The sequence below is a fragment of the Dicentrarchus labrax genome, unplaced genomic scaffold, assembly GCF_905237075.1.
Source record: "Dicentrarchus labrax unplaced genomic scaffold, dlabrax2021, whole genome shotgun sequence".
NCBI lineage: Eukaryota > Metazoa > Chordata > Actinopteri > Moronidae > Dicentrarchus > Dicentrarchus labrax.
Genome location: NW_026136721.1, coordinates 13464324 through 13481731, shown reverse-complemented (window position 1 = coordinate 13481731; position 17408 = coordinate 13464324). Strand labels below are relative to the sequence as shown.

At 40.7% G+C, this 17408-nt stretch overlaps 1 protein-coding gene across 1 annotated transcript; it reads left to right on the top strand.

Moving 5' to 3' along the window:
* The first annotated feature begins 782 nt into the window (after window positions 1-782).
* sec23b (SEC23 homolog B, coat complex II component) lies at window positions 783-12229 on the top strand. The gene is made up of 19 exons (XM_051384562.1): window positions 783-951; window positions 3244-3471; window positions 3895-3952; window positions 4099-4185; window positions 4837-5073; window positions 5241-5323; window positions 5433-5577; window positions 7221-7379; window positions 7550-7665; window positions 7809-7932; window positions 8106-8186; window positions 8295-8384; window positions 8635-8741; window positions 9097-9250; window positions 9464-9541; window positions 9739-9900; window positions 10048-10134; window positions 10274-10495; window positions 11175-12229. Exons 2-19 carry the CDS (start codon window positions 3251-3253, stop codon window positions 11262-11264), a joined length of 2301 nt encoding a protein of 766 aa, XP_051240522.1. The 5' UTR covers window positions 783-951; window positions 3244-3250; the 3' UTR covers window positions 11265-12229.
* Window positions 12230-17408: the final 5179 nt, after the last annotated feature.

The following is a 17408-nucleotide window of genomic DNA, read 5'->3' as shown; positions in this document are numbered from 1 at the left end:
GAACTGTATAAAACATAGTCCTAAAGCAGTGAGTGTAGGCTACTTAGTTAGTTTGGATGCATCGTAAGTTTTGTATGTAAACTTAGATTCTGCAGAGTTAAGTGCAGTGAAGCTCTACTGGTATACACATAGACTACGAGGAATTTAACCCCGGTTTGAACTTAAAGGTCCAGTATGTGACAAAACAAACACTGACTGTAGAGACCATCATAGTTCCTCCGACACACCTCACAGCCCGCTCTCTTTTCCCATTCCCAGGTTGTCCAATACACACGCCAGCGGTGTTCAGTTAGTTGTAATCTACAACTTCACTGCCAGATGCCACTAAATCCTACACACTGGTCCTGCAATAAAGTTCAAATTCTATTAATACTAACTTTCAAATAACTAGTAAAGTAAAATGTAGGGGTACAATATTTAAATAGAAATTTTAGTGAAGTAGAAGCCTACTGTATCATATAGGTTACACTGGAAATATTCAACTCAAGTACCTCAAGATTGTAGTTGAGTAAATGCATTTACTAACTTACACTTTCCAGGAATGGTCAAAGGTCACAGGCTGAGATTAGTTCTTTACACAGTGGATGATTAAGTGGTGAGATAGGCAGTCCCAGTCTAATCACACGTCATCACCCCGTACAATACTGTCACTACAACAACGTCGCCCTAGGCCAATGCCTTCACTGTCAATGGCCGATACTATAAACTCCATTTCCCATAGTGACCTCCTACCCGGCAACGTCATGGAAAGAAGAGCCAATAGGAGACGCCTCAACTTGGAGTAACACGTCATTCTAGTAAAGTGCAGAAGCCGGCTGACAGGGAGTGATCCCCTCACCGTCGTCTTGCCTTGTACATCCGCCTGCGTTTATCTCCAAATGCTGTAATTTCTTTTCAACACAACAGACTCTTTAGCTCTCCTCTAGACCCGAGGCCAACCTCATAGAAAAGGTAAGCGCTCGATTTAATTTAGTTGGAAAGTAGGCCGCCGGTCTCTGCTTTCATTCCTGAAGGGACAGGAAGTGGGTTAATGCTACATTCCGTTAGCTAAGCCAGCCCAGCTAGTCAACGTAGCCTTAGCTTGTAGAGGTTTGAGTGACAGGGCGACGTAGAGACGTTTAATGATGATTAACATTATCGTTTGCTGCTGAATTCATTCACGCCAACCGAATTTCGCGGGAGTGGGCACCGGGAAAACGATATTTGAATGATTTCTGAGTAGAAACGTTTCACGACGGATACCAACCTTCACCGGTGGCTTTATCAGTGATGAGACGTGGCCTGTAGCATATGATACAGACATAATGGTAGTCACTGTATGTCCCCAAACACGGATTCATTTAAACAGTTAAATAACATTTCAAGGTTTCCATGTACTCTCTTACCGAAAGCGAAAGGGGAAAGGGGGCTTTGCCAACACCAGAAACCCCCAAAAACACCAACCCCACATCCTCTTCATAAACATTGGATATTGGGCAACTTACATTTACTTTTATTTAATATTAATCCGCTCAAGCTTATGTCTTCAGGTTGTTTGTTTTGTCCGACCAACAGTCCAAAACCCAACGATATTCATTTACTATGATATGAGACAGAGAGAAGCAGCCATAGTCTCACATTGGAGAATAAGTAATGAGGGAATGTTTGGTTCTTTGGTTTGAAAATGTAGTTCCACAATCAATTGATTATTAAAATACAGACCTAGTTACAAATAAAGTTACAGTGTGGATGCCTTCTTTTGGCAGAGGTGTTCTTAGCTACAGAGAAATCCATTGCTTCTTATCTCAAGTCAGGTCAATGAAACCTGCAACAAGTTAGATCAGCAACTATTTTGATAGGACATTGATAAGTTAAATCATTTATCAGATTAAAAACTGTCTTTTAAACTGAGAGGATTCACTTCTCTTTCTGTAAAAACATTCAGCATTTTGGGACTTCAGACAAAACAGGTTATTTGAAGATATTACATTGGGCTCTGTCTTTTATTTTATAGCGAGCACAGTTATTTACTCAATCAATTGAGGAAATCATTTGTAGATTAACAGCTACAATAATCAGTAGCTGCAGCCCTCCCTAGTACACAGCTGTCTCTCCTACAGAAATGTACCTTTTGACCCTGCCAGGGCTTGAAATGAACTTTTTTTCCTCAGTCTTGAAATCACCCTAGGTGTTTGGCCACTTTCAGATTGCATAATTCTTTTAGTCATTGGTTGAGTTACTGTTTCGTGTTCATTTCTAACTGTTTGATCAATAAATGCATTACTGCAAACTGCAGGGCAAATGCAAACCCGTTTCCTGGTATACGGTGACAGAAATCTACATGCACACGGAACATTTTAGTCAAATAATTACAAACTCACTACAGGGATGTTGTATATTTGAAGTAAAACATTTTCTACAAAGGGGGGAAGAAGATCAAACAAACTATTTCAATATTTACAAGCTCAAACTAACTATTTACATATAAGCTGTAGGATCACCCTAATCCAAAGGGAAGAGACTGAGAGAGGGAAGGTCAAACAAACTATGAACCTATTTACAAGCTTTAGAAACACCCTGATCTAGAGATCCAGAGAAGCCATGGACTGTGAGCAGCATACAGGATGAATTGCGAAAATATAATACTTTAGAAAATATTGCTCGCCTTTTCCCATCCTGAATAAATTGCTGAATTTGTTGCTTTTTCTGAAATTAAGTCACTAATTTGAGACACCTAACAATAAAAAATATATATATTTCATGACGCATAAATGTAGTAATTTCATTTGTAATGATACATTTCTCTAGTGTCTCAGAATTGTACCACACACTGTATCTTTGTGTCCCAGGTGCTATTTTTATTGTCCCCTGGACGATGGGACAGGTGAATATAAAGTTCCTCTGATAGCAGTGACAAAGGGAGAGTGTACCGTTGCTACTGGTGATGCTTTTCTAAAGGTGTAATTCATGTTTCGCTGACACACCAACAAAGGTGTAGCCTAAAAATACCACTGGGATTCCACTGTACTGTACTCTTCCTTGTCAAAACAGGTTGGTCACGTTTCCCAATGACACATTTGTGCGTCACGCTTTCGAATATCTACGTCTTATTTTAGCATTAGCGAGGAAGGAGGACCTGTATAAAGAGCAGTTCACTGCCACTGGAAAACAGTAACAAGTTTTGACTAGCAGTGTCACTACATCCAGTGCTTCTATTGGACCTACATCCTCACTCTGATCTATTGGGCTCTTTCTCTGCTGAAGCTCAGTGATGGCGACCTACCAGGAGTTCATCCAGCAGAACGAGGACAGGGATGGGGTGAGATTCAGCTGGAATCTCTGGCCGTCCAGCCGTCTGGAAGCCACCAGGCTAGTTGTCCCAGTCTCCTGCCTCTTCACACCACTCAAGGAGAGGCCTGACCTGCCACCAGTCCAGTACGAACCAGTTCTGTGCAGCCGGGCCAACTGCAAGGCAGTGCTCAACCCACTGTGGTGAGTTAAATAGAAAAACAATTCCCCTGCTTACAGATGTGTTCCCTTTTTTCTATTGTTTTTTTAATTTTTTTTCAGCAGCAAAGCACCAAAGATGCTTTTGTAACATTTAGTATTATTTAGTATTCAGCCTTTATGCTTTAATGTTTAAATTACATGTTTTACGTTGTGTTTTAGTGTCAGTGCCAACTATGTTCTTGACATTTCTTCATTGTAGCGTCCTTGAGTTAAAAAATAAAGGGGATTAAAGGGGGTTGAGGGGGTTTGAATTTGGTGCTGTGTTTGAATATAACACCTCAGCATTTGGAAGTGCTGAGGTGTTAAAAAATATAAGTTATAAGTACCAGGTGTGATACATGAGTCTCAGGTACACTCCTGCCAATTGAATGCAAACCCTAAATTGTTTTGATCCCTCTTCCACAGTCAAGTTGACTTCAGAGCAAAAATATGGGCGTGCAACTTCTGCTTCCAGAGAAACCCAGTAAGTTCACGTTCACAGCATGATTTAGTTTGACATGAATAGTTGTCATAACTTATATTAGCCTGCATAACTTCATATGGACCAGCTACATTCTTTTGTCAGACCGGTTAATCTGGATGTCTATTTGTCTCTCTGTGTCTCTGCAGTTCCCTCCCTCTTATGCAGGCATATCAGAAGTGAACCAGCCAGCTGAACTCATGCCACAGTTTTCTACCATTGAGTACATAGTACAGGTAAACACTACACTCTGACCTCAACCCCAATGCATGGAGATTGTATGTACTAAAGATGTACTGTGCAAAGGTGAATATTAACAGTGTCCAATAATGGCCTCTATAGGTGAAGAGTTCTTATTTTTATTCTTTAGTTCTGGGTCTAATCCATGTGGTCAGTGTCATCCTGCAACTTGGACACATCTAAACTATGTAGTATTCTTAGGGTATGGATCAGTTCCCATGGTTCAAAGCACACGTTTATAAAAAATGTTCCATATTTGGGCAAACCTAATGTGGTACATTAGTGAAAGAGTTTTGTCATAATCATATAGTTTTTTTTGACATGTTAAGACATATAGTAGGCTATAATAAATATTTGGAGATGAAATTATACAGAAACAGCCCTGGCTCTGCTACCAATGAGGGCCTCACTTCTATTACGAGTGTAGCTTCATAAATAATTCAGATGGATTTCAAAAGTAATATGAGCTGTGTCTCTCCGGTAGTGTAAGCTAGTGCATCTTAAAAACATGTTCAGCAAACCAAACATTAAACATTCATTCAGCCTCTTCTCTATTTGTTTGTGCCCAAACATTTTTCATTATGCAGACTAGAAAGATAAACAAATTCAAATATATACATAAACCTTGCTCTCTCACCTGTTTACAGCGTGGACCCCCGACCCCTCTGATCTTCCTGTATGTGGTGGACACATGTTTGGAAGAAGAAGACCTCCAGGCCCTCAAGGAGTCCCTGCAGATGTCCCTAAGCCTGTTGCCACCCAACGCCCTTGTGGGCCTCATCACATTTGGTCGCATGGTTCAGGTTCACGAGCTCAGCTGTGAGGGTATCGCAAAGAGCTACGTCTTCAGGGGCACCAAGGACCTCTCCGCCAAACAGATCCAGGTGGGTGGGGGCAAAGGCACGGGAAACTTAGAAATGAGACAAATAAATAGATTAGTATGTAAACTTTGGAGTATACCATTTACCAATATCTTAAGGGAAAAATGTATGTTTTTATAAGCCAAGTATGGTGTCTCAAGGTTTTTTATTTTTTATTTTGTGTGTTTTAGGAAATGCTGGGTTTAACAAAGCCAGCAGCATCAGGACAACAAGGGCGTCCACCAGCCCCTCAGGATGCTGCAGCCTCTTGCAGGTATGGTGGAGCTTTAACACTTCTCACTTGTCTTTGTTAATGAATGCTGTTTCCTCTTTCTACAGCATTTTGCATTTCTTGCCTAAGGTGTGTTTGTATTCATATTCAGGTTCCTTCAGCCCGTGCACAGAGTGGATATGAATCTGACTGACTTGCTCGGTGAGCTTCAGAGAGACCCATGGCCTGTCCCTCAGGGCAAACGCCCCCTCCGCTCCACTGGTGTTGCACTCTCTGTTGCTGTTGGTCTGCTGGAGGTACAATACACACACATGCAGAAACACAAATCATATTGTACATTAAAGGTCTACTCTGTAACATTTATATAATATTAATAGTAGTATTTAGTTGGTTACAATCTGTAACTTTGCCACTATATGCCACTAAATGCTACGCACTGGTCCTTTAAATGGATACACATAATGCCGGCCCATGAATATACTGTAATTTACATATGTTGTTTAACACAAGTAAAATCTAAAACATATATGGGTATAAAATGGTATTGATTATTGTTGTCTGACTCAAACAGACACACACACAAATGCTTCACAGTAATCTGTACTTTAGCCTCTTTGAGACGATTGTGCCACATGTAACTGTTCAGAAGTGCGTACACACTGCCTGATGACTTATCTTCAGCAGGAACAGTACTTTCTGAGTTCAAAGGCTGGTTCCTTGTTTGCCTTCTGTCTTTTCTCTCCACCATTATTATCCTCTCTTCTCCTACTGCTAATCTGCGTGGTTATATAACTGATGCAACAAAACGTTGCCCTGCTGTACTCTTTTTCAACAGATAGTAGATGAGGCCTGATTAGAATAATTTTGGCTCTTTCAGTGACTCCAGATTCACTGATTTGTCGAGAGGCATTTGACATGATGAACGGATCCTTTACATATAAAGCGGATTGCTATTAGCAGACTTTTTTATTTAACTGTTCTGTGTGAGTACACTTTGTCCTTCACAAATGAATCATCGTTCGCATAGAACAGAACTTGTTATCAAATGGTCACATTATATTAAAAGCTCCTTCCAGTGGCTTTGACTACGTGCTGCCAAATGACTGTACCTTGGACTTTCCCAGACTGCTGGACTGTGGACTTTGTTTTAAGTGTTGGCTGTGAGATCTGCCCTTTGCTGAAACTGATTCTCTAAAAGCTCTCATTAGGACATGGTGTACTCTTTACATTAAATTAACCAGGATTTCTGTCATTGTCATATGATGTGAAAACCGGCATGTGTGTGATTTGAAACCTACCCATATTCAGAGGTATTAAATCACATTTTACTTGTCTTTGAAAAGTTCTAATATGGATTGCTGAGGATGCATTTCCACGGGTGATCTGAATTCTTTTGATAAGGCAGTCTTAACTTTCCCCTAACACTCCTTTTTTTAAATGGCAAACTTGAGAACTAGGTCAGTAGTCCGTTGCTCATTATCCACGTTCACAGCCCAAAAACAGGCATTCAGCACACATTCTGTCCTGTATGAGCAGTACTGAATCAATATGATATAAATCGGTGCATAATGTATATTTCAATACAAAAAACCTGTTATAACTACAGTGTGCTATAGTCAAATAACTGTGGTGTAAAATTGTCACTTGAGCAGATACTGTACAATGATACTTACTACAAGGGATTTTTAACTGGTTATGAAACAGTATCAATTTAATACTGATGCATCTATATAACCATCAGAGAGAAGACTGGCTATGTAGTTCTTCTTACACTTATCGTTGCCACCAGTTCAGATTCAGTTGGATTCCGCTTGAAATGGTGACGAGACAGTACAAACATTACTACTTTTATCCACAGACGCCGCCAGGATCAGCACAAAATAAATGTTTCTTGTGGAGACTATAATTGAAACTCTGGCCCTCCTCTCTTTATCCTCAGGGTACATTCCCCAACACAGGGGCTCGTGTGATGCTGTTTATCGGAGGGCCCCCCACCCAGGGCCCGGGCATGGTGGTGGGAGACGAGCTGAAAACCCCCATCCGCTCCTGGCACGACATCCAGAAAGACAACGCTCGCCATTTGAAGAAAGCCACAAAGGTGAGAAATCACATGAACCCTCAGCAGATCTTAGCATTTGCAGCAGATCTTGTGTTTGAGTGAAAGCTGCTTCTAAAAAAAAATTTCCTTTGTTGATATAAATGACTTTTTTCCCCAAATAAACATTAATTTCAATTACTGTTTACTGACCTGTTTTTTGTATCACACAGTATTATGAAGCCATGGCTAACCGCTCAGCAGTAAATGGCCACAGTATTGATATCTACGCCTGTGCCCTGGACCAGACTGGACTGCTGGAGATGAAGTGTTTATCTAATCTCACTGGGTACGTCAGCACTTGCTGTTCAATTGTTTGCGGGTGTGAGATTGTATTAGCCTAACTATTATGGATGTTTGATTCTTTACAAAAAATATCCCTTTTAAAGAATGATTTAGATTGTAAACAATTTGTTTTCTATGTATGAACAGGGGTCACATTGTGATGGGAGACTCCTTCAATACCTCCCTGTTCAAGCAGACCTTCCAGAGAGTCTTTAGCAAAGACTACAATGGAGACTTCCGCATGGCCTTTGGCAGCGTCATGGAGGTCAAGGTAAATAAGTGATGTAGTCATTGCAGTTATAATGAATATCGTTGTTTGCTGAGTCTTTGTGCTGATGAGGTATCAATTACTTAAATTCTGAGCACAAAACAGATTTATACTTGCTAAACCTGACATTGGTTGTGCATGTTGTATTTATGTTGTGTGTCTTTGTGTCTGTACAGACATCAAGGGAGCTGAAGGTTTGTGGGGCCATTGGACCGTGTGTTTCACTCAACTCCAAGGGATCCTGTGTTTCAGAAAATGTGAGTCCCTGCCCCCGTCTTAGATTCCTTCCTTCTCACAACTGAATTGTAATCTGAGAGCTGTTACTTACTGCCATTCATCACAATGTGCTCTCTTGTTCTGTGCAGGAGATGGGTGTTGGTGGTACGAGCCAGTGGAAAGTGTGCAGTCTCAACCCATCCACCACTTTGGGCATGTACTTTGAAGTAGTGAATCAGGTAAAAAAAAAAAAAAAAAAAACATTTACCGGAACTTTAACTTCTCTGCTCTGATGGGATTACTGTAGGCTGATGAAAGTACAGTCGCTTATTACACCAGTGAATAATTCTGATGAAGGCTTTGCTTAGTGTAGACAATGGCTTTTTGTGGGGGGTTTTCACTGTAGTAGAAGGCCATTTGTTCTGCTGATGCAATGAGAGAAGTGATTGATGATTGTCGTCTTGCTGTCTTGTGTGTTTGTGTGTGTAGCACAATGCCCCAGTGCCCCAGGGTGGCCGAGGTGTGATCCAGTTTGTAACCCAGTACCAGCACTCCAACACTCAGAGGAGGATACGTGTCTCTACTATCGCCAGGAAGTAAGACTCTGGATTAATTATTGGTGCTGACACTGATTTATGCCAGACAAGACTTTATACCAGAATATAAAACTACTGTCCATATCAACCTGTAGTGGTAGTCATATCATAACCTAACACGTAAGGTTATTTTGCAGAAAAGAGTGAAAGTGAATATTCACGTTTTGTACCTACAAGGCAATTTTAAAGAAAGTGATTAGTAGAATCAATATTGGCGGCAGCCAGTGTTTACATTCCTGCAATTTCTGGCAACGCCTTCAGAGACCTGTGTGCGTCACTCACACCACACCCACACTTACCTGTACGTGTCCTACTTTCTTTCCTCCCTCCCTCTCTTTTTTTTTTTTAACCAAAGCTGGGCAGATGCACAGTCCCAGATTCAGCACATCGAGTCGTCATTCGACCAGGAAGCGGCTGCGGTGCTCATGGCCCGTCTGGGTGTCTTCAGAGCTGAGTCAGAGGAGGGACCAGATGTCCTGCGTTGGCTTGATAGGCAGCTTATCCGCTTGGTGAGTGACGCACCCACGCCGTAACTGCACTTTGTGATGAGGAGAACAATGCATAGTTAGCATTGTTAGGATTGTGTGCTATGAAAAGGAGTAAAACGTCACTCTGTGATTGTACATGTATTGTACAAATCCAGTGTGATGTGCCAGGTTACATAAGGATTATTCCATGACATTCTCAGTGTTTAAACAATGTTTTGTCTCTCTGGGTTTCAGTGTCAGAAGTTTGGCCAGTTCAATAAAGATGATCCTACATCCTTCAAACTGTCAGAGTCTCTGTCCCTCTACCCACAGGTAAACCTGCCTCCTAGTGCAAATACATGAATGTCAATAAAGAAATTACTAAATTGAAATTTCCAATTTTTACACTGTCCCCAATTTTAATTGATTTGCAATAGGATTATATGCTTTTCAAAAACCACTTAGATTACATGACACTGAATATTCATTTTTTAATAACTTCTATTTCTTCCTCTCTCATCCACCTGCAGTTTATGTTCCACCTGCGGCGGTCACCCTTCCTTCAGGTGTTCAACAACAGCCCCGATGAGTCATCCTATTACAGGCACCACTTTGTCAGGCAGGACCTGACCCAGTCCCTGATCATGGTCCAGCCCATCCTCTACTCATACTCCTTCTATGGACCACCAGAGGTCAGCCTCTCACCCCTCCACACTGTTATCATCAATGTTAGAGGAGCATCTAGCCTTTGCTAGAAGCTTCAGAGTGTCTTTATAAGAAATGTTTGTCATTGATGATGTTTTTTGGCGCTTGTTCCAAAATGTATCTGTTCTTTACAGCCTGTTCTCCTGGACAGCAGCAGTATCCTGCCAGATCGAATCCTTCTCATGGACACTTTCTTCCAGCTGGTTATCTACCATGGAGAGGTGAGACACAGACTATGAATGCATCTATATCTTTAGATTCCCACCAGGACATTCGATTAACGCCCATTAATGTCTCCAGAAATGTCTTTCTAGGCATTTTTTTTTTTTTTAAAGCTGTCATTTCCCCCTTTATTTCCAGACCATAGCCCAGTGGCGAAAGGCAGGCTACCAGGAAATGGCAGAGTATGAGAACTTCAAACAGCTGCTGCAGGCTCCCCTGGATGACGCCCAGGAAATCCTGCAGACACGATTCCCCATGCCGCGCTACGTCGACACGGAGCACGGAGGCTCACAGGCTCGCTTCCTGCTCTCAAAGGTCAACCCATCACAGACCCACAACAACCTCTATGCCTGGGGACAGGTACGGTGTTATAAGCTACAAATTGCTATTTTTCAACTGTCTATACTTGAAAATAGATTGCTTATAGAGGTCATATTCGTCACCCAAAGTGGAGACTATGGGTATTGACACTGAGGAAAAGGGCATCTTACTAAAATTTTTATGGTTGATGTTTTGTTTTTTGAGCGGGCCATCTAAGGATACACAATTGTGTGGATTTTCCCTTGCTTGAGCTGAGGATATGTACGACCTCCTACAGAACTTTCATAACAACAGTATAAAGCAATTACTGAAAGTTTCAGAAATCTCTCATTTCCTTCTTACTTCAAAATCAAGACTTTAAACCCCAGGATTGTCTCTATCCCGGGTAAAAAAAAAAAAAACACAATCTGTGCTGACAACTTAGAAGATTTAAAGTCCAACTGTCAGCAAACATAGGTCCTGGATTAGCTAACCTCTGATTCAAAAGGGGAAGATTGAAAGCTTAAAATAGCTCAAATCTCTTTATTTCCCAAGTCAAGGAAGAGTTGGACCATAACCTGCAGTATGCAAACCCTGTGAATACATCTATGACACTCTCAAAATGAGATTATCAAGAGATCAAGGTCTTGCATAAAATAATCTTTGCTTCATTAAAGTGATCATTAGCGTAAATCACTCAACCACTTTTTGTCTTCTCTTGCTTCCGGTGTGTCTGCAGGAGACAGGAGCCCCAATCCTCACTGATGACGTCAGCCTGCAGGTCTTCATGGACCACTTGAAGAAACTGGCTGTTTCCAGCTCTGCGTAGACGCCTCTGTTCCACCACAATGACAGACGGAGTGAACTGTCTAGGGACCCATTAACATTTCCCCTGTTTTTGTAAAGGAGCCAAAATGGTCTACTGTATGTGCGTTCTTGATTTTACTGTGCCCTTTCTGGAGTCATATGTGACATTTCCATGCTGCAAAAAGAACAGGAAAAGGGGAAAACGGCACATTCCTAGTAAGAAAACAAGTGACATTTGTATTCATTTTCATTAACTTGTTATTTATGAGAAACTGCTCCAGTACTCCAGAACCAAACTGTTCTCATCCAAGCAATATCACATTCTCTTTCTCTTTTTATATTTGATATTACCTCTGATATGCAGAATAATTAGACTAATAATTTAATTATTTTTTAGTTTTCTTTTTGTTGGTCCTAAAATGTGTATGTACTGCATCGCACTTGGTTGAAGGTGCTGTTTAATAGAACGCTTATATTTGTTTGCTTTGTCTATAGCTACAGATGACATGCCTAGAATTTTCTGATGAATAAATTATAATGGTACCTCTAATGGTGGCTAAGAGATGTTCACGGGGCTAATCGGTCTTCACACTGATAATGTTAGTGTTAATGTTAATCACAGTTTATTTGTCAATGACTTCAATGAAAGTTAAAATCCTACATGGATTATGCCAGTGTTTTCCAAGAAAATTCCCTCTGAATAATGAGGATTAATGTTCTGAGGAATGGAAGTCAGTCACATCAACTCAACTGAGATTGACTCAGTTTTCAATGACGAACATTTAGATTTATTTTTAACTTTATAGGGCACTCTATAGCTCTCATCGCATCTTGTTCACCATCTGGTATTTTGCACCCGACAACAGCCCAAGTGTCTTTGTAATCAAACTTTAATATACTGTAAGACTGTATAAAAGGGACAGTTGTTTGACATAGATCCTGTCTGGATTCCTAATGCTATCCATATAAAGGTCTGTCAGCAGGAAATGGATTCTGTCTGCTTTTTCTCTCCTCACAGCAGCATGTATGCTCCAATCACTAGGCACTTTTAGGCCATTGTACTAGTGTCTCCCACTTTGGATTTTCACATCGAAGTCACAGAGGTTGCCAGAGATGCTTAGTTCACACAGCAGGCATCTGTTTGGTTTATGTGCAGCAGGAGAAAAGGCCTAGCATTGCAGGTTGTACGATTGCATGCCAGTGTGTGTGCACGAGAACAGCACATACCGTGTTGCTACAACAGTAGGTAACATATCATGCGTGCAGATTGGAAGCAACACTCTCCCTAAACAATTGTCTTTTTCTCATTTGGTGCTACTGTACATAAAGCCTGCACGGCATGCAATCCCAATCATAAAACCACTCACACTCCATCTACTGTCTGTACTACTGTAAGCTGATTTCAGAGCACCCAGACAGTATGATTTCGAGGATCAGTGAACGGCAGATTATAAAGACTAATCCTTAAGGGCTATCTGTTTAGAGGCAAATTCTACTCTTAGCAGTTTTAAGCGGAAGTTGCCACTGAAAAACAAATGAAGTCTGTTTATTGAGAGCTTAGACCTTACAATGTTGCACTCTGAAGCCACATATGCTCCAAAGGTATTCAAGGCCGAATGAAAGATGCAATGCTGTGGCTCTTAATCTCTTGTGACATGGATACTCCAAAATGCCTAAAGCTCCTTTTAGGCCTGTGCATTTTTCAGTTTAGAGTGGTGCAGCTGCGTGTGATCTGATGCCATACTGTACATGGATATGAAATGATCTCATAAAAGGAAAATAATCGTGTCTTCATTTTAATCTGTTTGTCTGTATGCTTTAGCCATCTTTACACATGCAAAGGCTGCAGCTGTGCATGTTCAGTGACGTTCAGAGAAACAAAAGATAAACTAAACTAAAATTTCTCTTTGCCCACTTATTTTTCATTTATTTTGTCTTCAGTGATCTTTTATGATGCTCGGGTCCATGTGATTTCCTGGCTTAGGCAAAGCTGTAAGGAAATGTGTCGTCTTATTATCTCCTATCAAATCCTATCGGATCAGTTCTAGTCCAGCAGCCAGAGAAATCCATTCTGGCTTCTGCCCCACATAACTTATATAAGATTCTATATAGAATATGTCATGTTTATGTAACTATGATTGACACAATACTGTAGTCAGATGATGCATACCATATATAATATGCCTCTGTTCATCTCAGTGATTTAGATGTATATTCAATATGTGTGTCTGAATACATGTAACATACTTCAATCCCAAGAAGGCTTGTGGCCACAGCAAATAATTATCTTTATAGCAGATTTCATAGAATTGAATGCAGTTGAGGAGGGGCTCCAGTGTTGAGCACTAGAGTGGAGGAGGTGTGACCCCCAATCTGAACTGGCTGGGGTCTGTTTGGGTGGAAGTCCAGTATACAGATGCAGAGTGCTGAGTTTGAGTTTCAGAGGGAAATTGTGTTGTGCTGATACTTGATTAGAACAAGTTTGTGTTGTCCAGCTACAATCAGAAATCCAAACTGTTCATAGTTATGTAATAGTTGTTCCTATAAGCTATACTGGAAGGTGAAGTACAATTTGGCCATCACAGGGAGACGGGAGATGCTTGCAGAGGCTCATTTACATACAGTCTCTCCTGGAAGGCATTCTGTTGCACTCAGTGACAGAAAAGTTTGTATCAGGAATTAAAAAGAGAGCTTGACTGTTCAAGCCCTGCCCATCCCCTCCAGACGGCTGGCCAGAGCCAAGAACATCCCGTAGTCTCAATCCATTGGCAGCTATACGTTCTAAACCATTCAGTAAGTATGCAGGAGAACCTGAACCGGGATTGTGACCTCAAAATAAGATGGTCATGATCTACTGTACCAGAAAAAGTACCAGAAAATATCATTTTCTCGCATTCAAGTCTATCTTTAATTATTTCATCATGTTTCTCAGCATATGAGGATCAAAAGACTACAGTATTGCAAGATTCTGTCTAAACAGCAGTCATAGTATGCGACCCCCACACTTAACCTAATCCAATTCACACAAATAGTCTGAAATTCATAATAAATCGATCGTTATGTAGTGTGTGTGCTGTGTACATAGTAAAACTGTCTCTTCTGAAATGTGGTAAACTGAATTATTCTCTTACCATAGGCTTTGGAGGATGTGTGAACTTTCATTCCAAAGACTTACAATGTGTTAACTTGAGAGCAGGGATTAACATCTTGTTATTGCCACAAACTCTGGAGACAGCCTATCACCATTCACATGCACGTCATAAGCAGTGTTTACCAGACTGTAGCCAAGTATTCTGACTTCCAATATGCCGCTGATATTCAATAAGACTCTTGTCAGCTGTTGGCACAAACCACTGGGTGATTTAAGGACACAGAGCACTTTTTGAAGCTTTGAGATGTGTAGCAGGGTTTATTCACAACCATTTCAAAGCAGTTCATCAAACTCCATTTGTTATTTTTGTGCCTTTAAGCCTGTAGAGCAAGGGGAGATTTAATCCTGTGTAATTGCAGCAGCGAATGTCCCCCTCACCCCTTGATCACCTTTAAGTACAAGACCATGCCAAGGTGGTAATTACCTACTGTATCACCAGCTGCTTGTTCAACAGTATTTGGGGCACTTTAGCAGAGAGTCTTGGCCTGATTTGTCAGTTTTCAGAGTCATGTTGAAGTGCGGCTTAGCCTCTGGTGCTGAGCATGAAGGCACGCTACTGAGGTAACAGAGATGTCAGGCCTATCTGGCCTCATTTACTGTGGGGTTGTAAACACTGTTTGCACAGAGGCTCAAACGGTTTATATTTTTAGCTCATTCTCACACTGAAGAACCACAGTGCTCATGGGAAACATCTTTGAAATGCCAACTTTTGTGTTGTCTCTGGGCTCCAGCACAGTTCAGATTAGAAGGCATTCACTGCAGACTCTCAGTCTTGTGGAGTCATCTGTGTTTCTCACAGTGTGCAGAGCTCAGCAGGCCACCGCCAGTCTGGTCAGTAGCAGCAGGAGCAGCTGCTCATCATCCTCTCTGTGACCTCTCTCTTAACAAGAAAGCACAGATCAGATTCTCCAAAAACAGAAACAAGGGCAAATGGAAAAACTTCAGCTGGTGTACTGAATTTAACGAGGAATAGTTTTTTATAGAACTGTATTGACTGATAACTGTGGTTTTTCTTATGTGTCAAATGTAATGTTTTCATTCACTACTACTAATTAACCGACTGTTATCTTTTACTTCACCAGCCTGTGCATCACTGGTGGCCTCTGCAGGGACTACAGATGCAAATGAGCTTTTGGCTATATCTGGTGAAATAAATGTATTCTCCTATTAAATAAACAAAAACTAATAATGTTGAATGAACTCAAAATCAAAAGTCAGAGTTTAAAAAAAAGAATGTACTGTACAAGCTCAAGCAAAAACTTCCCACATTTAAAATCAGTAGAGCAGTTTATGCAGTATGTACATATAGTATACACCAATCAGCCATTACATTATGATCACCTGGGCCCCCATAATGGTGGTCATAATGTTATGGCTGCCCCATACCAACAAACTGTGATGCACTGTGTGTTCTGACACCTTTCTATCAGAACCAGCATTAACTGTTTCAGCAGTTTGAGCTACAGTAGCTCGTCTGTTGGATCGGACCACACGGGCCAGCCTTCGCTCCTGATGACCCTGTCTCCGCTTCATGGCTTTTCCTTCCTTGGACCCCTTTAGATAGGTACTGACCACTGCAGACCGGGAACACCCCACAAGAGCTGCAGTTTTGGAGATGCTCTGACCCAGTCTTCTAGCCATCACAATGTGGCCCTTGTCAAAGTCGCTCACGCTGCCCATTCTTCCTGCTTCTAACACATCAACTTGAGAACAAAATGTTTACTTGCTGCTTAATATATCCCACTGACAGGTGCCATGATAACCAGATAATGAGTGTTATTCACTTCACCATCAGTGCTCAGAATGTTGTGGCTGATTGGTGTATAGTGCCCCTTCTTCCATGCTTTGGGTCTTTATATTCACAGGCCTACATAAAGGACACAAAGGATCAGGACTGGACATTGCTCTCGTCCACTGCACCGATTTAGCATTGCACTGCTGTAATACTGTCGTTTTTTTTAATTCATAAACTTGGATTCTCCTGCCCATTAGAGTATTAAAACTCTATTAATACATCGATGCTTAAGCCCCAACTAATGTTGCATGTGGTTACGTCACTTGAGGCAGTTCATCAGACTTCACACAGCTCCCTCTGGAGCCACAAAAGGCTTCATACAACTGTTTCACATAAGCAGCAGTACTCCCTAGGAGCTGAAAAACAGACTTTGATGTGTGAATTCAAGTTTCCTCTTAACCCTTGTATTATGTTAGTTAGTTCATTAGCCTTTATTATCATTGAGAACACTGTCTTTTTCAAAATTAAACAAATAAACACAAATTCACACACACAGCTTTCATGGAAAATAGACAGTATTTCTATATTATAGTATATAGTAACAAGTGGCAGTTCCTAAATTGGATAAAGAGTGAATTTAAAGGGACACCCACTGTTTCTACACAGATGTTTTACAAGGAGTAGTGCATAATTAAATTGTCCAAAGTTTAAAAAGGGTTATTTGGATGGATTGTGCTTCAGACTAACTGATCTCGCTATTGTGTTGCATTATGGGGGATTCAGCAAGAGGGTTTAAATGGAAGGATATCTCACTCTCAGCCTCTGTTTCAGGGTCAGATCTGCTGTCAAATGTATCACATTTATTTTGATTAAAAATAACATATTAAAAATGTAAATTAACACATGTAATGTAATGATCTGTTATGGATACATTAGTCTTCCTGATAGGTTAGGTTCAATGAAAAAAAAAAAATATTTGGAAAAATGTCTGAAGATTTGGAAATAAAACAATTTATTGATTTTTAATGCCACCTTTAGCTATTTCTATTATTGCTTTACTAATGGGTCACAATGATGTTATATTCAAATATCTTCATTTGGGGGGCATTTAAAGGCAAATATTGATACATGTGATGGTTTTTGTTACATTTAGCATATATTTAACCTTAAAGTGTCACTCTCTTGCCACTCCATGAATATTTCTCTAGATCCGCCCCTGCTCTGCTGCTTCCTTCAACTTAAAATACACTGAATTTACTAAACATTGCTGGAATATCTCT